The sequence below is a fragment of the Strix aluco genome, chromosome 7, assembly GCF_031877795.1.
Source record: "Strix aluco isolate bStrAlu1 chromosome 7, bStrAlu1.hap1, whole genome shotgun sequence".
In the NCBI taxonomy this organism is placed as follows: domain Eukaryota; kingdom Metazoa; phylum Chordata; class Aves; order Strigiformes; family Strigidae; genus Strix; species Strix aluco.
The window spans coordinates 28,045,584-28,073,124 of NC_133937.1; the positions used below are offsets into that span (position 1 = coordinate 28,045,584).

Genomic DNA, 27,541 nt, shown 5'->3' on the forward strand with positions numbered 1-27,541 from the left:
GGAACTTATACAGTATCATATAACCAAATATAAAAATCCAGGATTGATAGAGAGGAGTCACTAATTTCACATACTCGCAGATCCTAGTTTTGTGTAGAATGGTTATTCTTTCTTGTTAGGTTTTCAAATTTCTACAACATTTTTGTGCGTTAGGTATTGCCATTTTAGTGTGAGGGATTTAGGTTCAGAGAGAAAGTAATTTGCAGGTTCTAATTTACAAGGTCATATTTATTCTATGCAAACCTGCAATCCATCTTTCTAAAAGTACTTAATTTTAGAATTAGGAGAATAAGAGTATTTTTCTGTGTTTTCTGCTAATGAGGCCGTGCTATGCAAGAACCATGCTGTAACGTACAGTTTGCTATTCCCTTGTTCATACTGTCTCTCTGTAAGTTAATGTTTGCTGCAGTAACCTTAAATATATAATCCAAATAGAAGTTTTGGTGGAAGAATTGCAATATTTATGTATTGTTGCATATAATAGTTAATAATATCTATGTCATATTGCATTAGTCAGATCTTGGGGGAATGAGTTGTTCCAATTCAGTTTTCAATCGTTGTATGTATGACTCTTTTGAAAAGATCAAATTTTCTTAATGCAAAGAAAGAAGATCTTTCTCCCCCTTTGTTCCTTGTCTCCACATAAGGCAGGATTGAACCATAACCATTGAAGATGCCAGTTTGAATTTCTTAGCGTAGGATTGAAGCTTAAATCACCTGTCATGGAAGCAGAATCAAATGTATTTAACCAAAGCATTTAGAATAACTTGAATGGTAGTTGAGAGCAGGAAGAAACTGCTGTGCTACTGATACAGAACATATTTTGAAAGGGCTGAACCTCTGAGTAACATGAATGGTTACTTGACTTGAAATGTTCATGTACCCAAATGCAGCATAAGTATATGCAAATCAAGACTGCATCTACACATACATTTTGGGTCCTGCTCTGACCTTTGGAGAATGCTGTGTGGCAGAAGAAAGACTTCAGCCAAAGTCTAGAAAAAACAAACATGCCCACACAAAGCTGTAAATGCTTTTTGTTCCTCTTAATCCAAAGGTTGGGTTTTTTTTCCCCGTACAATACAGTGCTACATAAATCTTACGCATGAACAGTAAAATCCTTTCCTACACAGTTCAAAAGACAGCGTATTTCTTACATACTTCTTACAGCAAGTCACATAAATGGCTATTTATTATAGAGTGCATTGTGGGGTGGAGATGTATAGTGTCTTATTCAAAAAGAACTTTTAAAATCATGTTTAAAATATATAAAGATTTTTTTTAAGGTGTAACTTGATGTATACTGAAAATGTCTTATCAGTTGTCAGAAACACCTGGTGGAAATATGCGAATTCTAAAGCTTTTTCAAGAACTGGAAAAAAAGTCTGGATCTAGACCTACAAAATTTTACTATCTCAAGTCAGAACAAAGGCGAACATTTGTTTTGTTTATAATTGTTTAGATGCTCATAAAGATAATCATACTGTCTCTATAATCGCTTCTGGTTTTTAATGAGGTATTTTAATAGAGCTACCACAAGGAGGAAATAAAGGAAACTTATTCAAAGCAGATTTGTAGTTACTTCAAGCAAAAGGATCTGGGAAAAATCAAAAAATGAAGTACTGTGTCAATAGAAAAAAGCAATATATGCTATAAATGCAACAAACTCTGTAGCATGTAATCATGCATCCTAATTTACCAATGCCTCTCTCTCTCTCAGAGGTGAAACTAAATCTGAAAACAGTAACATCTGTTATTGTTACCTGATGTAGAAGGTTAAAATAATTTTATTTAAACAAAATGTTAATACCATTATATAGTTTACATGCAAATTTGTCTAAAAATAAATTTCAGAATTTTTTTAATGATTTTTTTTTTTAAGTGTCCTTCTCGTAAGATACATTGGAGAGTGTGTGGCCATGCATATTTCAAAAAAACATATTTACAGTTTATATTCAATTTCTCTGGAAGGGTGCTTTAACAACCATTTTTCTGCACATGTAAACCTACCAAGTCTAATTCTGTTGTGGAGTCAGACATCTGTTTCACCTTTCATGTTTAATTTACAGTGCAACTCTAAAATAGGAAGGTTGGTCTTTCATTCTTGCTATAAAGCATCAAACCAAAACAAATGATGTTTGTGTTATTAAGCCGACCATTTTCTTTTTATTATTAGAATGTGTGTTGGAAAACTTCTCAGTAGGTTGTTTTTGAATAATGTTATACAGATCCCTTATCTTTGTTGTTAAAAATGGGAGGGCAAATATTGAGGTTGGGAAGATTGCTTGTTTTTTGTTTTGGAAAGAATATTGAGATAAAAATAAATGTTACAGAAAACCTTTAATGTCAACATAAGATGAATCAGCTAGGCTGTGCTTATAAGCGTATTTTGCTGTTACTGGTGTTTTACTGAATGTTATCATAAACGTTTATCTTTAAATCTTTTATTCTCTTTTGCCACACTGAGAGAATTATTTATGGCTGTGAAAGTAATAATATCTAGACCTTGGAAATCATTCTTAATAATTCTTACTTTGCTGTGTGATATCAGCTTTTATCAGATACTAGTATAACAAGATTAGGTGACCAAAGTCAGGTTTTGGGATTGATGCTGTGTCCTGTCCTGGGTTCACCTCAACTGGGTTTGGGGCCAAGATGCCCATGAACCAGTCGCACCAGCAGAGAGACAGGATGAACCACCATGTGAAGCAGCTTCACATCATGAGTCAGAATTGCCCCTGCAGATTCTTGTCTTTTGCTCTTCTGGAGACCCTATGTCCCTACTTCTCATTTAATTTCACTGGAATGGTGGAGTAATTTCATTGGAAAGCTAAGTGGAGTAAATCTAGGCCTTTTCTTCATGGTCTTTACATGTAATTAGTGTAGTAGACTTCAGTACTACAACTTCATTTTTTCAGAGGCAGAAGGTAACCACTGGAAATGCTTTCACAAACTATTGTTTTTATGATGGCTTGAGAAAAATATACCTTCTTGTTTCAAGTTTACTAAATTCCAAGTTACAGTATTCCTTCAAACAGAACTTGGAAGAGAATTACTACAAAGTGTGTTTAATTGTGTGTGTGTGTGTATGTATATGTACACACACATATATAGGCTCTGTGTTTAATATATGCTTTATCCCCCACATACACATATTAAAAAAAAATCTCACCTTTCTTCATTTTGCTGGATTAGTTTCTCAGCAATATTCTGTGAATAACTATTTACAGTGACAGGTTTCTGAAATTTTTTTATATTTAAGTAATGGTCACCCTAATTGCTTGTAATTTCTTATGTTTAAAAAAAGCCAAAGAATATTTAAATGCATAGCAGAAATGCTTTTTGTTTTTTCCTTGGGTACCCAAGCTCTTGTTTTCCTTTTGCTTTTCAAGTCAAAATCTTACTTGTTCTCCTGTTGACCTTATCACTACAGCAGTTCTAGCTCCCTAGTCTTAAGGTGTGTACTAATAAAATAGAGGCTGGCAGAATATTCAGTGTGGCCAACTCCAGTGAGTAGCCATCTGTGGAAGTCCTCCTTGATGTCTGAAGCAGAGTAAAATGCCCAAATTAATGATGACTTGGCAGCTTTGTGATATGGGAGCTTGAATACAGCCCCTGGCTGAAGAGCATAACCTACTAATTACTGGTAGAGGATTTGGTTTTCTGTGTGGCTTTGCAAACAGCTGTGCTGCCACAATGTGGGGAGTGTCAGAAGGGCAAGAATGTGCAGTCAGAAATGAGAGGGTGGAGGCTACTTCATACTCCTTGCCAAGTATAAATAGGTAAGTTTTTTGAGGAGCGGCACAAAACTTCCTCTTAGCAGTACAAAGTAGTAATGACCCTAAGCTATGGCCTGCACGATGGTTTAAAGACTGTGACGCGAATTAAGTATTTTTATATTCCTGTCTTTCGTTGTGTCTTGATCTTGAGAAAAGTTATTAAAATCTAGCAGAAAAAGGGTTTATCTAGTTTTTAATATGCAGGTATTTTCGTTTTGTAGAGAAGCAAACTAAAGGCAGGAGAATAGTACAGAACTGTCAAGAGGGTGTTTTGTTTTGGGGTTTTTTTGCTGGTGACAGTTGTCTGGTGAAATTCATGTACGAATGTTTGTTGTGACTTTTATAGGCTCAGAACAAAGAAACGAAGGTACTGGCTGCTGCAAAGGTGATTGATACTAAATCAGAAGAAGAACTTGAAGATTACATGGTTGAGATCGATATTTTAGCATCCTGTGATCATCCTAATATTGTTAAGCTCCTAGATGCTTTCTACTATGAAAACAATCTGTGGGTAGGTATTTTTTCTTCTGTAAATGCTTTTACTTATTTCAGAAGGTTATTGAAATTATATTTTTTTCCTTGACTTTATTGAAAGAGCATTTGTCAATCACATTTCTTCTGGGTTGTCACTATTGGGATAACTATTCAATTTCAGAAGTAATTTGTAAATTGTGAGTATGACTTTTAGGAAATTGCTGCTGTAAAATTGAGCTACACTTAGTCATTTGGTCAGGAGTGTGAATCTAAAATTTGGAAATTAGCAGTTCATTTTGGTGTATGAAGAGAGTTCTTAGTGCTTATTTGTAACAGCAGGACTCAGATTTTAATTACATTAACACAGTTTAGAGCAAGATTCAGAATCTGCAGCTGAAAAATAAATAATGTGCTGGAAAAGTCAGCCTGTGAAGTATGTATTTTAAATATGGATGAATTCATTTGTACTTCCAGGAAGAACAGTTTACCAGGACTTGAACCGTAATTAATTTACTTAAAACCTGGATATTTGTACACAGAAGTATAGTGGCCATACATATGACTGTACGTCACTCTTCTGCTATATCCTGTGCAATGTAGCTTTAGCTGTGAAAATACAATTTTTTCTTTTAGGTGATTCCATGCAATATTTATAAGTGCTTTTGGAATTATACAAAGAATATATCTTTTTTTTAAAAAAAGAATTTATAATTTTACAAGATACCTAAAACAAGTAAAAGAAAATTTCCTTGGAGTCTTACAAATATGCTTTATCCTTTAAGCATGAAAACAATGGAAGTGTAATACTATGTTTCCTGATGTAGATTTATTTTGATGGGCTTTGTGAAAACTGTGTGATCTGAATGCAGAATAAAATGATACTGTATAAAACAGTGGAATAGTGAGAAAAGTTTCATGCATAAAGGTCAGCATGAAAGCAGGTATGCGTAGAGGCAGAATATGAAATGGAGTGGATAGGCTTCAGTGGCAGAATAAAGATAGAAAAGGAGTAAATAGTTTGAAAATAAAATTGTAGATATATAGTTACAGTGAAATGCAGAGGCATGAAAGCGACAAAGGGATGTTGATGTGTTAAGTAAACAGAATTTAGTGGAGGAAGAAAAGAAAAGAATGACAGTTGGACAAAATTGCTCTTTTGCTTTCCTGTTTTAGAAACACAATTTCTCTACCAAAGAGACCTTTATCAGATTGTCAGATCAAACAGCAAATTTTAGAGACAGAAATTATTTCTTTACGATTTCCCACACTTAACTTACTTGGCAGTAGGTATGTAGAAGCATGTAAATGGAAAATGGTTTAAAGGATTTACAAGGAGTTGCATTATATAATACATTTGTTAGTACCATTGTTCTGAGGATTAATTATGTATATATAAGTGTTATGGTATAAGGTATAATTTGATGTTTCCTCTTTTACGGGCAATTATACTCTGATTCTAAAAGTACTCTGAAGGAAAAAATTAAGATATTATTTCCCAGAATATTGGCTGTTGGGATTCTGACAAGAAATACTTATTAGCTGTCAGACTGAAAATTATAATTTAATGTGTAAAGTTCAAAATAAAGAAGAAAAAAAATGCATAAGGAAGAGTGAGGTGTCAATCTTGGATGATCGTTCCTCTTTATTGCTCTCCTCATTCCCTTTGTCTATCCTCTTTCTCCTTTGTATATGTTCTTTCTGTCCTACATGTCAGCATAGTTTGTGCCCCAAAATAGTTGCAGTTTATTTTTGTTTCAAATGGAAACTCAGAATTGGAGATGGAGTTCTAGTATTATTAGAATCTGGCATAAAAGCCTCGATGTATCGTAGGCATCAGTGAAAATGGAGGAAAATGAATGTAAACGACTGAATTTAGTAATTTTCTGTAACTGTTAAGAGTATTTTTCCGTATTTTCATCTCATCTGAAAACAATACAGGAGATAACATCTGCTACTGGAAAATCATATAGCTCTTATACTTGGACTTTTCAGTCAGAGAGATTATAGTATAGAAGTACAGTTTAATAATTGAGAAATGAGTTTGCAGAGGTTATGTAAATCACATTATGAGTCAGATTCAAAATTACTGTTTTATTATGCAATTTTATATTTGGATTAAGACTTTTGTCTAAGGATCTCCAAGCATTTTTCAAATAATTTCCTTGAGCTGCACTTAGCTAGGCAACAGTACCAATATTTTGGAGAGATTGGTGAAATAATCTGTCAAGACCAAATAGTCTGAAACTCTGGTCTCACAATAATGCTCCCTTAATCAATGGTTCAGTTCAGTGGAACTATTTAATTTGTAATTTGTGTATTCTTTTGTTTATATACAGATCCTGATCGAATTTTGTGCAGGTGGAGCAGTAGATGCAGTAATGTTGGGTAAATAAGTTGTTTCAAATAATAAACTTAACATTTTAAAATTATATATTGTAAAACTTGTTTCACATGTAAAATATTTGCATTTCAAAACAATTATGTAATTGGTGTGCTATATGTGTTTAATGTTGGGTTTTTAAATTAGCATTTACACCTATATCTATGGACATTATAACTTCCAAGTTTAGATTAATTTTCTCTCATTTTTGAAGTGTTTATTTACTGTTCAAAACATATTTTTGTCTTAATCCTTTAAGTGAATGTGATGAGTTGTTCTCATATGCTTATGGAGCTCTCTGTTGTTAAAACATAATCTATATGAGCCCTTTTCAGAATCTCATTCTTCCCCTTCCCCTGCCACCTTCCAAATTAGATTTTGATATTTTTTTATATTGCATCAACCTTAAAGTTAGATTTTTCTGTGCTTATTCCTCAAATTGGGTGAATGCCAATACCAGTAAGTAAAGGATCTAGTCTTTAACATCTCTGTGTACCACACAAAAGAACCAATCTCTAAACTATATAGCTTTTTCACAGTTCAGATAGGTAGGTTTACATAGTTCATAATAAGGAGGGCTTTGGGTACAAAGGATGAAATTTTTACTGAAAGGGGCAGATATTTTAAGGTAGAAGTTTTTTGACATATGATGTTCAGAATCTGTCAGATTAATTAATTTTCCCATATTGCTGTTCCCTGATTGCTATGAACACATAACAAAAAATGCAAAAGTCTTGTGTTTATTTCTGTCTCTTGTAGAGCTTGAAAGGCCATTAACAGAGCCGCAGATCAAAGTGGTTTGCAGGCAGACACTGGAAGCATTGAACTACTTGCATGAAAATAAGATCATCCACAGAGATCTAAAAGCTGGCAATATTCTTTTCACATTAGATGGAGACATTAAATTAGGTAAGATCGATGCATATAAAAGTCTTTCACAGAACTTTGCATGGTTTTATAATTGTATTTTCCTTAGGCTGTTGTTTGTCAGAGTTCAGTATTTATCTATTTAAATATCAATCTAACAATTAGAGTTTTTTCATTTGTGAGTGGTTTGCTACTATGAAGAAAGATAAAAACCAGCCTCGAGTAAATGTCCTAACAGTTCTTGGCACATCTTTCAGACTTCAAAATCAGCAGGGGTAGGAGTCATATCAACATCTGTACCAAGTTGCCCAAAGTGAGACACAAGTCCTACTGTTTCTTAGTATAATGTTCATAATTATACTTATCTTTACTATGGTAACATCAGAACCTCCCTTTGAAGTTGTTAGTTTAGAAAATGAACAACCATCACTATCACCAAAAGCCAGTTCCTAGTACTGTTGTGTCTTCTATTATTGAGAGAGAGAAGTAATAATTACTCAACTCAGTTTCTCCATGCCTTTTTTAATTGTTCATTACATTGAAATTAAGATAGAACAGTCTGGAAGAAAATTAATACAAGCTTACTATTGTTGATTCCTATTTTTTTTTATCTGAATTTAAGCAGTCATCCACATTTTCCCTCTGATGTGGTAGGGAATCCATGAGGATTCCTCCATGAAGAACTGACAAAGGACTGCTGGTGGTGAATAGCATCCCTTCATTCAGCCAGCAAAAGATAGGAGTTGTCTGGATCCACCACTTTGTTCAGGGCTTCGTCAGGGGCAAATGTGTATAAGATCGTCAGCCTTTACAATGCTCTACCAATGTCATAGTTCCATGACAGCTTGTGTTCAGGTTTCAAAAACTTCCCTCTACATGATGTGTGGGATTAGTTGTATTTCTTTGGATGCAAGTTACACAGAGGGTAAAGGTAAGGAGAACTGGAAGATCACCACAGTGAACTGGGGCTCTAAATTCCCAGCCTTGCTACAGAGGTTCCTTTCAAATGTAAGCAAGACGTGTCCAAATTCACAAATACATCTACTACCTAACTCGTACTGATCGCAGTGTCTCTGCAAGGTATAGTGCATCGTCTCTGTTAAGAAGTCGAGAATATTTAAGAACCTGCTTTGCTATAGTGATCAGTTAGGTATCTGTGTGTTTTGCATGGATTCCCTTGCACAAGATTATTGTACATATAATACTTGCATGTGCCTTTCTCTTCATCCTCAAAGTACGGGTAACTTTTCTGGTTTGGCTTTTCTTGGAAGCCTGATGATTTAGTGGTGGACTCAGTCTCAGAGGTCTTATTTATAAATGTAATAGAACCTCTACCTTAGTTTCTTAGTACTACTGTAAAAGAAATCACAGATCTTAGCAAGAGTCTCATGGACAGAGAGAGAATCGTTTGTTTCTGTTCATTTTAATTGCCTTATACAACCTGGCTCCTGCTCATACAGACTGGAACTATTTTAAGGTTTTTGTCCAGCTTAGCTGATGTATAGCACTGTGCAGGCTGTCAAGATACTACTTTACAGTTCAGACCACTGGGAGATTTCTTCCACACATACAGTTAGTGATGTATTCAGGTTTGCTAATTAAGATTTCTAAAAAAAGATTTACTTCAGTTTTGTGAAGTGTACAGCATCCCTTGAAAGAGCATTTTACTCCTTTTAAACTATTTGCATTTTAATTCTGGTATATACAGAAATGGGTAATTCCTTGTGTTACAAATATGTGAATGGCAAAAAAATTTCCTTCATTGCATTTTATTTGTATGAGGATTTGAGTTCTATTATTTCAGTATCTGCAGTCCCTCAAGATTTCAGATTTTGCATTTGAACGAATAGCTTTGTTCTTTTTTTTTTCCCCTCAGAGCAAAATTAGGCTTTTCGAGTGTTGAGCCCATCAAGTAATTTTGTACAGATTATGTGCCTATTTTGTCCCTTTGCTCTAATCTCTAGATCTTCATTAAGAAAGTTACATCTATAATAACCACATAATGTGTATTTGAATGTCATACTTTTTTTCTAAGTGAGAAATGTAGTGCTTTATAGACAAAGTTGCAAAGATAAAGTTGATTTTTGGTTGGATGTTACATCAAAGGTGCATATGCAAGCTTTCAGGTATTTAATATAAAGTGAAAGGTCATGTGGAAAGAAACCCATAAGATAAAGGGAAAATGTACTTTCTGAGAATTTGAATCCTGAAATTTAAAATTGAATGAGTTGTTGAATTAATGAGAGAGCTAATGCTGTTTCTGGGGAATACAACCTTCATAGGCTAAAGAAATTATTTTCTAATTAAAATAATTTAACCCACTTATTCCTACAGTAAATATATGCATTGCTCTTGTCCCACACAGGTCAATAGTAGCATTACTTTTTTTTTTTAGAAATGGAGAATAATGGTTATTCAGTATCTTATTAGAAATGCTATAGAACCTTGGGACTCCGTTATCAAAACACAAATATTTTTATCTCGTTTTGAAGTTTGAATTCTGCAAAAAGTTTTCTCTGGACCATATAACATTTTAAAAGACAGTTGTAAGATATAAAAATACAATGTTTTCCACCACCCAGTTAATAGCATTTTACTGTTTGCTTTAAGCGGATTTCGGAGTATCAGCTAAAAACACAAGAACAATACAAAGAAGAGATTCTTTTATTGGTACACCATATTGGTAAGTTCATTGTTTTACTGACTACTTGCTAGTATGAACTAATACTAGTTCTGTATTTCTGTACACAAAGTAATACTAATATTACCTTGTTAATATTACAAGCTTGATACAATGTTGTGTAAATACATTGAGAGTAGAATGTGCTTCTTAAAATGCTTCAGTGAATTTATCTATTTAGAACCTTTTTCAGAACAGATAAGAGAGCATTTTCTAATCTGGTACTTCATATTCTCTTTGCAGGATGGCTCCAGAAGTAGTAATGTGTGAGACCTCTAAAGACAGGCCTTATGATTACAAGGCTGATATTTGGTCTCTTGGCATTACTTTAATAGAAATGGCTCAAATAGAGCCACCTCATCATGAATTAAATCCAATGCGAGTGCTTCTGAAAATAGCGAAATCTGATCCGCCTACATTAGCACAGCCTTCAAAATGGTTAGTATTTTGTTTACAACTTTCCCACCCCAGTTTTAGATTCTGAGTATGAGATATGCCAAGTGGTATATTTACTAAACTTATGTTCATGGACATAAACCTGTTGAACTTTATGGGACTAGCTTTATGCATAAAGTCAGGTACATATTCTATGTGTGTTTGTACATGTGTACATACATCTGTTTATCTCCTTATACAATTGGGACTATGGTCTTTTTGTCATAGTTCTGTATAGAAGCTTTCATACTGAAATATTTTGCAGATTTTGCATTAAACGTATGCAAAATAGCTTTTTCTATATGCAGTAAAAGATCTGAAGACTATTTGAAAAAGAAAATCAGGTGAAAGGAGACTTAAAGTATTTTTATACTAAGAAAACATTTTCAAAAGCCGTTATCTCTTTGGTCATTTTAATATCCTTATGAGGTTCCTTTAGTGATATAGCAGATGTGATGTATTATAAATCCAGAGCCAAAAGTAAACTCTTCTATTAATGGACAAATGTTTTAAAGATTGTATTTGTGCCACATTGGTCTTTGCATTCCTGTACTGTCTTTGTGTTTTCCTAAATCAATAGAAGGACCTGGAGTTGCAGTGTAGATGCATGTGAAAGCAAATGAATATTTCACTGTGCACTAGTCTGATGTCAAGACAAAAGAGGAACCACTACCTGTTTGCTTTCTGTGTAGGTCATCAGATTTTAAAGATTTTCTGAAGAAATGTTTGGAAAAGAATGTAGATGCAAGGTGGAGTGCAACTCAACTTCTACAGGTAGGAAGAGTTAATTGTTCAGAACTGTTGTTTAAAGGCAAGCATATTTTGTATTTTCCAAAAGCAGAGCAGTATTACAGTAACTATTTAAATAATTTCTAATTAAGTGTTCGTACACAGTCTGTTTTTAACGTTGTTGCGTTGTTCCTTATTTGGTAAAATCTGATTAAATGATACCAAATGCAGATCAAATTATTTGTTTACTTATTTTGATGTAATGTAACTAATTACTTTGCATAAGTATTTATACTTTGATACTTCTAACTGAGGAAGGAGATATTTACATAAGTAATCAATTGCTGACAGGTGTTTTAAAAGCTTTAGTGCTCAGCCTTCCTCTATAATGCTGTCACTGCAGAATAGCTAAACAGGAGTAGATGTGACTAGGTCTTTGAGTCTGTTTAACTTTGAGTCTGTTTAACGTCAGCACACATTTACTTTATCCAGAATACATCCGGCATATGTTGAATATATATAAGCAGCAGGGCCAAGCAGAGAGAAGATTCACACAGTAGAAGAAGAGGTAGCTGTTTCTTCTTAAAGAAAAATGTAGAATTCTGTGTTCTTGTTAGGAAAAATTGTTCTAAAGGCAAAGCAGGGTTTTTCTAGAAAGAATATTTCTAGATAAGGCTTATCAGGAAATAATTTAACTGAGGAACTGAAAAGAAGTTAAACGTGTTTCCAGGAAAAATAACCTTTAAAAAAATCTTTCTAATTCCATTCTTTGGATTGTGAAACATGTCAGTATAAATGAATTATTTGTATTTTTAACAAGTTGTTAGACTACTTACACAGTATATTTGAATACAAATGTCTTGATTTTTAAAACTTCTGCAGGAAAAAATACGTTAGGACAGTTATGATTAATGTTAACTGTGAATCTTCAAGTTTGAAAGAATCAAAGTAGCATTTCTCTGAAGCTATATTTCTTGCAAGTTACGATTTTCCTACTGCATACAATGAAGTCAGCACTTAATATTGGGCTTATTTTTTATTTTCACAAGCATCCATTTGTTACCGTTACTTCCAATAAACCAATAAGGGAATTGATTGCAGAAGCTAAGGCTGAAGTTACAGAAGAAGTTGAAGATGGTAAAGATGAGGATGAAGAAGAAGAAACAGAAAATTCTCTGGTCAGTTTACTTTTTTAAATTAACTTTTTAAAATTTGCTTTTTTAAATATGCGACTAGTTTCAATCACCAGTTTCCTATGGAGAGCTCAGTTTCTGATGTACTACCCAACTTTTGCATCAAGTCCTCTAAGAATAACAACATAAACATACTCTAACCTTATTACAAAATAAGTAGTCAGCATTTTCAAAATCAGCATGTTCTTAAACTCCTTAAGAACTAATAATAAAGAATATTATTTAATAAATAATATTATCTTCATTTATTTTTGCATGTGTATGTAGTATAGATTTTAAAAATCACATACTTATTTTTTATATAAATAGTTTTAAGTCAAAATAACTAGATGAACAATTAAACATATATTTGTATTCCATAAGATGCTTAAAACATTAAGGCAGGTATGTCACCATTATGCTATAAGTTTGTGATTTTACAGTGTGGCTGTCAAGGAAAAAAACAAACACAAAAAACCCTATATTCTACCAAGACAGGTTTGCATTTATGAATGTATTTCTAAAGATGCTTCAGAATCTTACAATGCAAATTCAGTTTCTCAAAGGGCAAAGCCGTGAAGTTCAGTGATATGGTACTAGGTTGCAGAGTATACAGGTAGTGTGCTGTCTGACTTAACTGGCTCAAGCACTATAAACATGGACGGTGACCAGTACCACCAGTAGCTGCTATTACCAAAATGCATGTGCACAAGAACCATGCCTCCATTTCCTCCTCACCCCTCACCACCCTAGTCCCATCCCCTGGCCTTCATACCACTTTCCCTGTCCACCCCAGCAGATCTCCAAGTATGCATTCCCACCAACTTCCTCCAGGACTTACTAAGGCATCACCTACCACCTCCTTCCGCTGATCAGCTGCTAAGCCATCAGTCCCCAGGAGGGTTGGAGTGAAGTCCACCCTGTTACTCAATTAAGTGTCTCTGCATAAGCAACAGTTTAGGAAACTGTGAGGTAGATGCGTTTACATTATTTACTTGTGGTAGTTTTAAAAACTTCTTGGAGATCAGCACTAGGCTTCCAGAACTATTACGTGAAGAAATCTTTTAAATGCACCTTTGACTTAAAAGGAATTATTGTCTATATGCTTAGGAAAACATGAAGGTAGGAAATGGCGCGATCAAACCCATGCTTGCTTATGATAACTAACCTAGTGTGTTCCCAATGGCAAATCAGAAGCCTGATCTGCAAATTACAGGGTTCTGACAGTAAATATAGACAGAGGGATATCGCAATCACTTTGAAGAATGAAAGGACAGTTATGGTTAAAATTATATTTTATTGGTATATTCTTTTGTATGTCTGTATGTAACTTGATAACATTCATTCATATTCCAGCAGCAGCAATTTCTACAGTTACGTAACTGTTTCTATTCTAGTTCCATATTGCCACTGAATCAGATCTGCTGGAGCCCTTCACCATTTTAATGGAGTTTCACAGTGATTAAAAAACAGACCAAAAAAATTTCAGGCATTATTAACAAAGAGCACAGGGAAATATATTCTTTTCGATGAAGCAGAAGAAGGTCTTACTGTTGCATTTTATCAGTGCTGCAGTAACTAATGTTACACAGCTTCTTCCTAGCCAAACTGGCACAAAGACGTGTCTTTCAAATCCAACTAACTGTAGCTGGGACTACCAGGGAGCTGAACTAATAAACAAAAAAACAACGTGATTGGGAAAAGCCTCTTGAAGACTCTGTTAAGCGTGAGGCAGAGGGCTGACCATGATCCCTTTCCTTCACTCACAGTGTGTTTTATTAAATTACCAGAGCTGGAAGAGAGTTCTTGTGAAACTGTTCTGTTCAGAGCCTGTCTGCAGTTCATACACTTGTTCTGTGGTAAAACCAAGTGAAGTACTCCGAGATTATCAAATTCATATAACTCTGCCTGTAAATACAATATCAATCTCTATTCAGGTATTCATCAGTAGAACTGTACTTTAATTAAGTTAGAAAATGATTAAATACTTTTCTTCCTTTAAATTTTTAGCAGTTACCTGCAGAGAAGCGTGCATCCTCTGACCTTAGTATTGCCAGCTCTGAAGAGGATAAACTTTCACAGAATGCTTCTGTTTTGGAATCTCTTTCTGAGAAAACAGAAAGTAATGCAATTGAGGACAAAGCCAGCACTCTACTTCCAGATGACAAAACAACTGGAGATGAATCTGAGGACATTAAATTTAAGAAAACAGCTGATAACATATGTGATACTACTGTTAGTGATATGAAAGTGCAGAATGGTTCTGTGCCAAGTGGTGAAGATGAGCAAGGCAAAATAGTGCCAGCTGAAAAGTATACAGAAAGCCTGGAAAAAGCACATAAAGATACAGAACCCCAGAAAGGAGGGAAAGAACTTGATGTGGTAACAGAATCAGAAATAAAGGATGAACCCAACCTAAAAATAGAGAAAGAAAATGACATGGGAAGTGAACAGACGGAAGATAATAAACTGAAAATAGTACCTACAACTGAAAATAGTGTAGAAACTGAAGAAGCCATTTCTAGGGAAACTGGTGAAAAAGAAGAGGAGGAGAACAGAAGAGATCTCTCAGAAAGTAAGGAAGAAGAGGTCCCTGCAGAAGATACTACAGAGCAAAAGGAAGATAAAGACGAAGCTCAGAAAGAGGCGATTATAATAGACACCACTACAGAAACTCTACCTAATGCTGCAGATAAAGTGGCTGAAGAAAAGGAACTAGTAAAGGATGGAATTGACAACATTAGGGAGATAGGTGGTATTGCTGAAACACAGATTAGTGATGGGGATAAAATACCTGTGACGGAGGATAAGCCAGTAGAAAGCCAGGCTAAGCAGGTCCATGAGATAATGAGCTCCGAAGAAACTCTATCGGAAAGCCAAGATAAAGCAATCAAAGTAGACAAGAAACTGGCAGAAAGTGAAAATGAAGATATTAGTAATATAAACAGCATGGAGGAAATGGAGGTCAAGGACTCTGGAAAAGACGACATAGACCAGAAGGTAATACAGAGCAAGCCTGAGGATATTTCTAATAAAGTGGTAGATAAAATGACTGATATGGACCAAAATTCAGAAAAGCACAGACCTGAGAATATCCAGGAAAACAATATTCAGATAGACAAAGAACATTTGGAAGTTGCTTCTGATGAAATAATGAAGAATAAGCTTCAAGATACTGTCAGTGAACAAGCTGATGACTCTGAAGTCGCTCCAGTCCCCAGTATTAGTATTAGCACTGAAGAAAATGAGGAGAAAGTCAAAACAGATAATCAAGACAATACTGAAACTTTACAGCAGCTAGAATCGGAGAATTTGAAGGAAAACGATGCAGATTCAGGCACTGGTTCTACGGCTGATAACAGCAGCATTGATTTGAACTTGTCAATTTCTAGTTTCCTTAGTAAAAACAAAGAGACAGGATCAATATCTTTACAGGTAAGTATAAGTAATCATATACTTTTATATAAAATCCTATGTGATTTTATGTGTGACCCTAATACTATCTGCAAGTTTCACCTTTGCAACAAACAAAATTATTTGTTGAGAAACTAGTATGACAGTGTGGAATATAAAACTTTGTAGAAACCGAAGTATTCTAAAATTGCATGTCTGGATTTTGGGCAGTTATGCAGCAAAGCTAGAAGCTACAGAGCTGCTAATTATTTTCTCATTTTCTTGCATAGTTGTATTTAGATAATGTAGACTAGCATACAACAGGAACTCTAACAATACTAAAGGTGGAGATTTGTGAATGGTTGTAGTTCAGAGCTGATATTCAAGAAGACTAGTTCAGTGCCTTACTCTGCACAGAATCCCTGTTTAACAGGACAAATCTCTTATAACATCTAATCTTATATTGAGTTCCTGTCCCTTCCCTCTTCTCTCTCTCTGGTTAGATTTAGAAGAGCTAAGGCAGACAGTCTCTCAGGTTTATTCCGAACAGTGTACTCCCATGGTTGTAGTATATCGATGCAATTATGCCAGTATGAATGAGCTTATTCAGAGGAAGCACATTCCAGATTATTAACTTTATTTATATCTTTATACTAATACGATTATAGCCATACTATTACAGTAATTGTGTAACCATGGGTTTGAAGAAAAAAACCCCAAACCCAAAACTCAACCACAACAACAAAAAGCCCCACCCCAAACAAAAATCATAGCTTGGCATAGCTGTGCTAAGCATGACTTGAATGTGTTTGCTGTAGTCATAACACAGTGGAGACACAGTTTCAGCTGGGGTCTCTCTTCTCTTCTGATGAAACAACAGCAGCTCTGAGAAATTAGATTTCTCCGGTTCTGTTGGAAAGATCATCACATGATTTTTGACTAATATAAATGAATAAAAAACACCAACTTGCTAATTTAATTTATTGCCAAAGCAGAAGTAAGTAGGTGAGTAAATTGCTATTCTGTTTCAGTACTGTTTTTCAGAATTAAATATCTTTTTTGGTGACTGGTAAAATTATGGTCAAAAGCAAAGAATTGCAACTGTTTTCAGCTCTCGAAAATAAAACTGCATCAGTTCTGTTCAGGGTTTATCTAGATTTTTTTTTTTCCCTTCTGTCAATTTAGATGACCAATAATTAGTTTTCCTTTGCTGACTAGAGAAAGTTTCAGCGCATTAGAATTTTTCAAGTTCTCACTTGATCAGTAAGGTACCTGATAAGCGAGAGGAACTCCTGATTTTTATATGGTAGGACTTCACAGAAGTATTTGAAGTAATTTAATCTTAAGAAAAAAGGGAAAAAAGGATGTAACTTAAATAAGGAAAGGATAACTTACCAATACTTTATTCAGGAAACTAGAAGACAGAAGAAAACTTTAAAGAAAACTCGGAAGTTTGTTGTTGATGGAGTAGAAGTGAGTGTAACCACATCAAAAATAGTTACTGAAAATGACTCAAAAAGTGAAGAAATGCGATTTCTACGGTAAGTGTTTTTAAAAGTAAAATATAGAAGAGGTTAGCAGCTAATTTTTTTCTCTTTGAATAAAAGAAGGAAGCTAATGATCTTATTTCTGTAATATTTGGGGATTAGTTTCAATTATTTTGTTAGTAGAAAGGAATGTAAAGTGTTCCTTAATAAGACAATGAATTCAAATCTAGTTTTACTGGACCCAAGTTGTAGATGTGTTTTTCATCTTTTGTAATTTTGTAATCAATATTAAGTGTTCTTTTTCATTATTAGACGTCAAGAGCTAAGAGAGCTAAGACTTCTTCAGAAAGAGGAGCAGAGAGCCCAACAGCAACTCAGTAATAAGCTTTTGCAACAGCGAGAACAGATGTACAGACGTTTTGAACAGGAAATGACAGTGAGTTTCTGGATTTTGGTGCTCTTAAAATAGGACCTCTTGATGGAGTAGGCAGAATACTACTTGGAGCCATCAGGTGTTTCCTTTTATGATGGCTATAGCTAAGTTTTCATTCTTGTTAATAAATGGCAATATTTTCCATTGTGGTGTGCCCAGCTCGTATGCTAGAACTCTCCTGCCAGAACAGTTCATCATGGCCATCCCCTGCTGTGGTACAGCACTTCACTGAACAGAATTTAGTTTTCTTAAACAAGATGCCAAATTATTTTTACAGAGTAAAAAGCGACAGTATGATCAAGAAATAGAAAATCTAGAAAAACAGCAGAAACAGACAATAGAGCGCTTGGAACAGGAACACACAAATCGTTTACGAGATGAAGCAAAACGCATCAAAGCAGAACAGGAGAAGGAATTGTCCAAATTCCAGAACATGCTGAAGAACAAAAAAAAGGAGGTAAGAGACAATGATGATAATATAGAAATTAAGAAGTGTGGGCATAGCAAACAGGTGAGATTAGGTCTCCCAGAAGCCTCGTCAACCTCATGTGCTATACTGAGTTGTGGAAGGGTTACTAGCAGTCTGTGTTTTTGTTTTATTGCCTAAAGTGAAATACAAACAGCTAACAGGAAGATGTAGGTATTGATTTAATCTAGAAAACATTACCAAGTTAGAAGACTTTACTTTTAACAGAATCTTTAGTAAAATATATTTTCTCTCAAATATTAAATCAAGAAAAAGTATTTTCTTAAAGATTGTGAAAAATACTTGAGATTTCTACTTTAAACAAGTCCATCTATAGCGACTGAGTAAATACTCATCAAATTAGAATTTCAAAGAAAAGAATATGGTCTTGATTACTACTGAGGACCACTTAAATTCTAGAGGTTTTTTTGTTAATTTGTTAGATTTTTATTGAATGTGCACTGGCATTGCTTAGAATTTCTTTATATGAAGTGACAGCAGATTCAGTTTTTTAACTCAAAAAGGAAAGCCAGGAGCGAAAAGTCTGGATAACCTAAAATATTTTACAGTAATTTCATACATGTCATACAGTTAAGGCAAAATGAATGACATTTGACATTAATTTGCTTGCATTAGAGTAAGAGAAGGTGATGTGTTTTCACATGGATTTTGCATCGTAAAAGCTGTTTTATTTCATTTTCAGATCAATTACGTAGTGCTCGTTTGTATATAAATAGCTCTAGTGTTTGCTCCAATAGTTACTAGACTCACAGAGATTTCTTTAGAAATCTGTACTATCCATGCTTTTGCATAGAGTGATCCTGTAGTACAAAAGTGCATAAAAAAATGTAAGTTGTGTTCAGTTTGAACCATGTGCTCATATGTAAATAACTTTTTTTTTCTTTTGCGGTACCTCTTGCATTTTTGAGTCTCTCTCTGTTTACTGGTGATTGGGTCCTACATGGGAAAGCGGGAAGAATTTTACGCATTTCTCTGAGCTAAAAGCAGTTCTTTCATGGAAACAGGAATAGCATGTGGTGATTTGGACTCTGTTTTCTGATGATGCTTCCACTATTAAACAAACAGGCATTTGTTTTTGGGTGCATAGTTTTGTATTTAAAGCTTAAGAAGGCGATTTACAGTTCAAAGGAATATGCAGCTGGTGCTCTAAAAACTACCCGTGCTATATTGGAGTGTGCAATTTTAAGAATGATAATGTAAATCACATCAACAAAATTAACAGATTAATAGTCAGTTGATTTAGCCAGGTTATATTTAGAATCTTTCTACTAATCTAGTCTGATGCACCTTGGACTGACACTCGTTCCATTCCAGCATGTGTGTCATGAAAAGTTTCTTGAAAACATACTTAGTTATTGGTGGGCTTTGCTTTTAAATTCCTCAGAACCAAACACTTACAAACAATTAATATTTTATTTGCTTTATGTTTATTTTAAAGGCATAGCCTGTGTAGATGTCATTTATGGTTGGAGACACTAATAATGGCATCTTATAAATTTGTGTTTGAGACAGTGTCAGAAATAGCTGGTTTTCAGTGGAAGTTATTTTAAACTTCCAACCTTTTTTTACAGCTTTACCATGAGGTAAACATACTCCTGTAGTCCTTTTGCCATAGCACTTCAAGAAAATACCACTTTTGCAGGTGGTGGTTTTCTTAGCTATTGACTATTCTAGCTGCTGCATGAAAACTCAAGCAGGAGACTGCCATTTCTGTGAGCACTGGGCAGTATTTGCATGCAAAAAGAGGCTGGCATATACCTCCTTTCTGCACTGCGCTGGCATACATAAAGCACATATTGTTCCTTCTCTTCTCATTAAGCTCTTTTCACTAAACTAACATCCCTGCCACTGAAGTAATGCATGCTTCCCAGTACCTCTAGTGCTTGACCTGCATGTCCTACATTCACAGTAATGCTTGCTGTGGAGAAAAAGTGTACTTTTCGCCACCTTCTGCATGCTTATATACACTGTAGGTTTTATGTGAAGTGGAGAAAGCACCAAAAGAGCTGAGAAAAGAGCTCATGAAACGCAAGAAAGAGGAGCTTGCACAAAGCCAGCATGCTCAGGTAACAACGGCAGCTTCAAGCTACTAAAATACAAAAGGCAGCAGTATTCACACAGCTTGATGATGTCACTTCTTGTTGTTGTTGAGTGAATATGGAACTTAACTCAGACTAACCCTACATACTGCTCTCTTTCTTCAAGCACTGTCATATCACATCCCATAGAATATACTGTGTAGAAATGTAGGAGCAGCATTTTCACGTTTGTGCTGTTAAGCATAATAACTTGTAGGATGTACCAAAAACGAATGGTATTTTTCTACGGCAAGTTTATTTACAGTGCTTTTATGAATGGTAAGTACCCCATAGGTCCATCACATTATAAAGGTTACAGTCAGAAGTAAGTTTTGAGCAATATAAGTGCAGGGGAGGAAAATGTGTATAATACATAAGCATGAAGCATCTTGTAAGCAGAACAGATGAGGTAAAATGAAGTTATTTAAATGTCAAAGTGTAGGTGTATGGAAACTTTACAAGACATCTATAATTTTACGCCTTCAGACTTGCTTCTTTTATATGACCCAGCTAGAAAGGGGGCTAGTATTTAGAACAATGTAGAAGAATACTGACTTTTTGATGGCCACAGCTTGTACAGAGTGAGTTTGCACCAAAACAGAGCAGGTTTGGATTGATTAAGTTAGAGATTAAATGTTTATGTGAGTGACCTAGTAGAAAATAATAGCAACTTTATTCGATTACATGTTTAATTCAAGAGAGGATTTCCCAGGGTAGAATGTGATTGAGTTGCAGTGCTCTCCCCATACCAAGGATACCTGTCTCTGAACTTTTTGAGGCAACAATGAAAAACCTTTGTAGTAACTTAGTTGGTTTCCTTTGCTGGTTTCAGTTTGTGAAGGTAAGAGAGGTGAAAGAGACAATTGTAAAGGTGAAATATCCGTACTTGGAATGCTAAGTATCTAGAGCTCCTGTCAGTGACTACTTTTGTGTGATTAGCCTTGCCATTTTAAATGTGTATTACTAATGAACAGCAGATCTAATTTCTTCTTTTTTTTAAGAACAGAAATATATTTCATTATATTATGACATAGGAAGTACATTGTGTCCCACAGGGCGTTGCTCAGGTTATGATTCAGTCTTTTCAGTTGTCTTCATGTACACTTTTCAACGCACAAATGCAGGATGTAAGTCTTAGTATGCAAAACAACAAAAGTTTTATTTCCCTAATTTTCCAGATGCGTGTTTTCTCTTCTCCTTCTGCTCATATGTGCTGATCAGTGTCACAGTTCTCTCTAAACTAGTTAGCACAAATTTATGTAATTATACACTATTCACGATAAAAAGATAAAAATTACAGTAGTTATTAACTCTGGGCAAGACACTGAAGTTTCACACAAATGCAATATAATACTGTTCTCTGGTGTTTATTACTTGTTCAGCACATGTGAGAAACAATGTGTGACTTCTATGCTGTGTGTGCAGTGAAACAATGTATTTTAAAGATACCTGAGTTTATTTTAAGATACTTACTGAGCAAAACCAAGTGATAATTTTGAAAAGGTGGACTGCCTTGCAGTGTCTGCCCTTTAACCACTCAACATGTTCTTTAGTAAAGTCTGTGACCTTTATTATATGTGATACTTGAGTAGATGTGGGAAGTGGAAAGGCTAGAGTGTTTTCTGAGATTGCCTGGTTTATCTTACAGTGCTAGCAATTATAAAACTTCTTAAGATTTACCATGTAGAGAGAGCAGCAATGATGTTTTGATGATTGAGTAAAGCTCAAGCATAATTGCTTTTTGACCATGACTACACTGGAACAGCTTTCCCCCCACGCCCTCCAATCAGAAAATTCCTGGCAAATTAAACACCGTGTTAATTATGCATCTGTACCCTCAGAATAATAAACTTGTAGTTTTCTTATCCTTTTCACCTAGAGAGGGAAACAGGACACTATTTTTAAACAGTCCACATATTTGATTAGGTATGTCTGACTTCATTTACAGACATGGCCATGTAGTTCTTTTTGTACCCTCAGGTCCTGTCACTGTCAACTTATTCCACCTCTGGTTTTCTGTTACCTGTCTAAGTGTAACTCTGTTGTCCACTGGGAGAGATGAAAGCCTCATATATTAATAACTTTCTGTGAAGATGAAAACCAGTGTTGTCCTGATCATAATGAAAAGTACTTTTAATGAACATTTAATTCCATACCTTGCTGACAACTTTTTTTAGCAAGTAGCACAGGTTCAGTGAAAAAGTAAATATACATAGCTCAGGAGACCCTTCCGCTGATCATCTGTAGCCCAATACTGTTTTCCTGCCTCATCCCATCTCCCTTCCAGTAGACCATCTTTAACGTTGCTTTGTTACGTATAACAGCAAATGCTTCAGCTGCCCACCTTGGCTCTGATAGGACACTGTCATCATCCTTTCTTTTGACCTTTTATATCATGGTAGAAACACCTGCTTTAATTTCTTGTTCTTAAAGAGTGTGTGTGTGCATGCTTGCATGCTTGTAGATGCTTTTTTTTTTTTGATAGTTGCAAAAAGAAAGGCAACGGTATGGTCTTGGGGCATGGGAGGGGGATTCTTACTGCTGCCTGCTTTTCATGATGTGATGCAACAGAGCGATACACCCTGGATAAGGGGAAGATGCAGGTGATATGGGGACTGCATCAGGCAGATGGCGAATCGCTTTGCGAGGAGCCAGCTGAGCTCTGCTGTGACAGGCTTTCAAGTCCTGCAGAGTGCAGTTCCTGCAGAAGCCATTGGGTGTCTTCACAGCAGTCTTGCAGAACTCCCAACCTCGGGATCTTTGCATTCATGACAAGATAAGCCACTCAAGATTGAGACACAAATCTAAAACGCAACTGTATAAATAAATAGTCTTTAACTAATAATCCAAAGCAAAATAACCATACATATTTTTATTTTCTTACATCCATGAATAATTAACCTTGATTTTGAGTACTTGTCTTTGCTACATTTGAACCTGCAGCTTGTTTTGAGGAGAGACGAGATGGAATGAATTGCAGGTTGCCCACTAGTTTGTTGCCTTTGGTCTTATTTATGAAGTATTATTTAAACAGTAAATATACTCTTACTTACTCTCTACATCAAAAATACAAGAGATGCATAATTTTATAGCCAAGGCATGTTAGCTCAAATTTTTATAGGTGTATTTGTTTTCTTATATAGCTAATGCTGAGAGAACTGGGAGTTTCATTAAAGTGTGGTTAGAAGAACACAATTTAATTTACTTCTGTTGGTTTTTACCAGGAGCAAGAATTTGTGCAGAAGCAGCAACAAGAACTGGATGCATCTCTGAAGAAAATTATTCAGCAGCAGAAGACAGAACTAGCCACTATAGAACGAGATTTCCTCAACAACAAACAGCAGCTCATGAGAGGTATCCAGCATCAGACTCTCTCTTTGAAAGCAGACATTTGTGTTGTATTTTAATAAAGCAATAGTCTCTCTTAAATTTATGAAATTTAAGAACTGTAGTAAAAACATATGCTATGTGTTATGCAGTGTTCTTAAAAGGCACTTGTAGGCCACTTCTAAACATGCACTAGCAGGTAGATCAGAAAGTATTGTATTGCACTTTCTGAAGCACTTCCTTTGGCTTTTCTCCAGCTCGCGAAGCTGCAATCTGGGAGCTGGAAGAGCGACATCTACAAGAGAAGCATCAGCTCCTCAAACAGCAACTCAAAGATCAGTACTTCATGCAGAGACACCAGCTGCTTAAGAGGCATGAAAAAGTTAGTGTTGATTTTGACGTTTTTGCATATTTTGTGTATTATAATATCCCGGGTTTTTTGTCAAATAGTCTTATGATCTCTACTGGTTGCTGTTTGCTTGCACAGGGAAGACCCACACAGGTATTTTGAAGCTGTATATGTTTTGTTGAAATAAAAAAAATCTCAATAATCTTACTTTAATAACTTAGTAACATGTTGAAGTATAAGTGGTCATAGTTTTCCCTTTTGTTTCTTAAAAAATCCCACCCAACCACAACATCAATCTTTTTCTATTAAAAACACTGAATTCTGCTTATACACCAAAAAGAGTTTTGACTTGTCTGTAAATAAATCTACTCATTAGCAAATAATTCTAGAATTAAATGAGCAGAATGAACTGGATTAGTTTTTGGGCAAGTAGCTGACAACTGTTTCTTTATAGCTAAATCCTATAAAAGCCTAGAAGACAACACTTATTTTCCACAAGGCATTTTGTTTTTTATAGAATACACTAAACAGAATAGTTCAGTTTTTGAAAACGTAAACCCAAGAGAGAAACTGTTGGATCTCCTTGGTGATTGGAGCATGAGCAGCCTCCACTGAAGGCTTGTTTCTGTATGGTTTGGTTTATCGCCATGACAACAGTTGCTTTCACCAGCTTTTGCAACACACTGACCCTTCACAACTGCAGTAGTGGAAGTTCAGTTCCACAAAAGTTTCTGCATTTGAATAACATAGACTTTTTTAAATGTAATTCAGGAGTTGAACAACCACTGGTAAAATATACATGTATTCATTAGAGCATTAGAGAATTTCATCTGAGTTGGGCGTGATCCAGAGCTCTCTGGAGTAAGTGGAAGACCCCCTCCTCCCCATTGATATCTCTCGGACAGGGACTGGTTTCTGTTGAAAGAAGTAAACTCAAACAGCATGCTTATTGATGAAATGAGGTGCAAATAGTCTAACATAATAGTTACTCTGTAACATTTCCATATGATTAACGTTTTAGGAAACAGAACAAATGCAGAGATATAATCAACGCCTTATCGAAGAGTTAAAGAACAAGCAAACTCAGGAAAGAGCAAGACTGCCTAAAATCCAGCGAAGTGAAGCAAAGACTCGAATGGCTATGTTTAAGAAAAGTTTAAGAATCAATTCATTAGCCTCTCCAGACCAAGATCGTGAAAAAATTAAGCAGGTAATTAATAAAAATTGTTTTAATAGTGTAAATGCTTAATGTGATGTAAACAGGAGGATGGGATATAGAGTGCACTCTCAGCAAGTTCGCAGATGGTACCAAACTGGGTTGATGCACTGGATGAGGTCAGAGGAGGTCATCCTTCCCCTCTGCACTGTGAGACTCGTCTGGGTCCAGTCCTGAGCTTCCCAGTACAAGGCAGACATGGATTTACTGGAGCGAGTCCCTCAAAGGGCCTTGAAGATGTTTGAGGGACTGGTGGGTCTTGTTATAGGAGGAGACGCTTGAGATACCCGGAATGCTTCAGCCTGGAGGAGGGAAGGCTCAGGAGGATCTTATCCATGTGTACGAGTACCCAAAGGGAGGGAGTGAAGAATGTGGAGCCAGATACTTCTCAGTGGGGCCTGGTGACAAGATAAGAGGCAGTGGGCACAGAAAATCCAACTTAAACATAAGAAAACACTTTTTTAGTGTGAAGATGGTCAGACACTGGAAGAGGTTGCCCAGAGAGGTTGTGGAGATACTTAGAACCTAACTGGACACAGTCCTGCTCTAACTGACCCTGCTTTGAGGGGGGGGTGGGGGGGGTGATCTTTGCAGGTCCCTTCCAACCTCAACCATTCTGTGATACTGTGAAATATGTTCAAGAATACTGGATTTTTGTGAGCTTTTGAATAAAACTGGAGGTATTCGCTCATTCTTTAAAAGGGAATGATGTGAAGAGGTTTAGAGGTTTGCTTTCTACTGATGCACAAAAGTCCCAAATCATGGTTTCGTATGGTGAGCACTGGAAGGATAAAAAATCTGGAAAGTACAGTCTCTTGTAGCTGCATAACACCAACCTTAACCGACACTTGTAGCAACGCTGCTGTGTCACTTGGCGTCAGAGGGAGGTAATTTCAGAAGTCTGCATTTTAAGGAAAAATTAGAGTGTGGACGGAGAAATGGAATGATAAGACAAAACTTGTGAGGGCATTCCCTTTGTAAGAATTTTAAAAATGAAAGAATAAAGAAAATACAGTTATTGTTTAAATCTTTTAAAACCATTCTTTTCAGTTATGCTGTTAGGTTGTATGTATTCAGGCTGTTACATACAGTTTTTTGACTCATGTAAACTGCTGTATCTAGAGGCACAATATAAACCATCTTTATTTTTAATTTTAGTTTGCTGTTCAAGAAGAAAAGAGACAGAAGAATGAGAGACTGGCTCAGCATCAGAAACATGAAAACCAAATGCGGGACCTTCAGTTGCAGTGTGAAGCAAACATCAGAGAACTGCATCAGTTACAGGTTAAAAATAGATGATATTGAATGAACATTCAGTGGGAAGACTCAGGTTAATAACAGATGCAGGCAAAGCAGCAGAAACATCTTTTCCTTCATTTTTACTGATTTGTGTAGTGTTTTTTTTCAACTTTGCTTTCACAGGCTTGCAGTATACTGCTTAACCAGATTCATATACTTACATCAGATAATGAGAAATTATTTTAAATGCAGAAAGAGCATTAACCAGAGGCAGATGATCACTTCTAGAATATCTGTCAAGTTCCCAGTGCTATTTTCTGTAGGCACCATTTCCTTTTAACCTGATTTTGCTGAAATATCATTAATCAGAACAGAGGTAGGCAGCACCAGGCATTACCTACAAGACATCTGTGGCAATACATGGAGTGAGGGGGTTTTTACAAAGTGCAGGCTGCTGTTTATACTTGAGCTTTTGGAAGGTCCTTAGAATTCTCGTGATAAGGAACTATTTTGTCGGTTCTGGTATGCATTTTGTAAAAGTTGCTGCTGTGTACCAGAGGCCAGATCTCCTTTATCGTTAAATCAGCTTTTCCTGTTTCAGGGACACAAGGCAGTTTTAAAGCATTAAATGATCATTTGCTAATAACCTTTGCGTAGAGAGATCTTCCAGTGAAGCTAGTTCTACTCTATTCACTTTCTTACATCCTGCAAAAACAGCCCCTGACTGTGCCACTAATAGGCGTCAGTAAATCCCCAAGTACTGTGGGAGTCTTGTGAGAGTTTCAGCTCAAGTAAAATTGAGCAGATTAGGGCTACTCTGAGATTCATCGAGAAAAATTGGCCACTAACTGCACTCGGGTCTAGCCAAGTGCTTGTCATTTTTGTTCCTGTGTTTTTGTACTCTGCATCAGACCCAGTTGGGACTGGAACCCTAGAAACAAGAACATGGGGTTTAGAGACTGCCATTGCCAACTGCTCTTAAAAATCAAAGATCTGATGTAGCCAAATACTTAAGG

The 27,541-nt window shown here is 35.6% G+C and overlaps 1 protein-coding gene across 3 annotated transcripts in view; it reads left to right on the plus strand.

Annotated features, from left to right (window-relative positions):
* Window positions 1-27,541, plus strand: part of SLK (STE20 like kinase) — a 51,947-nt gene that overhangs the window by 17,781 nt on the left and 6,625 nt on the right. Inside the window, exons 2-17 of one of the 3 annotated variants that reach the window (XM_074831210.1) lie at window positions 4,126-4,290; window positions 6,590-6,638; window positions 7,393-7,542; window positions 10,111-10,183; window positions 10,424-10,618; window positions 11,308-11,389; window positions 12,394-12,522; window positions 14,527-15,951; window positions 17,320-17,450; window positions 17,709-17,832; window positions 18,107-18,286; window positions 20,290-20,382; window positions 23,619-23,748; window positions 23,979-24,103; window positions 25,092-25,280; window positions 26,445-26,570. In XM_074831210.1, coding sequence (XP_074687311.1) covers window positions 4,126-4,290; window positions 6,590-6,638; window positions 7,393-7,542; window positions 10,111-10,183; window positions 10,424-10,618; window positions 11,308-11,389; window positions 12,394-12,522; window positions 14,527-15,951; window positions 17,320-17,450; window positions 17,709-17,832; window positions 18,107-18,286; window positions 20,290-20,382; window positions 23,619-23,748; window positions 23,979-24,103; window positions 25,092-25,280; window positions 26,445-26,570 — 3,366 coding nt within the window. The remainder of the gene's footprint in view (window positions 1-4,125; window positions 4,291-6,589; window positions 6,639-7,392; window positions 7,543-10,110; window positions 10,184-10,423; window positions 10,619-11,307; window positions 11,390-12,393; window positions 12,523-14,526; window positions 15,952-17,319; window positions 17,451-17,708; window positions 17,833-18,106; window positions 18,287-20,289; window positions 20,383-23,618; window positions 23,749-23,978; window positions 24,104-25,091; window positions 25,281-26,444; window positions 26,571-27,541) is intronic. The other 2 variants (XM_074831211.1, XM_074831212.1) reach the window with 2 other exon arrangements.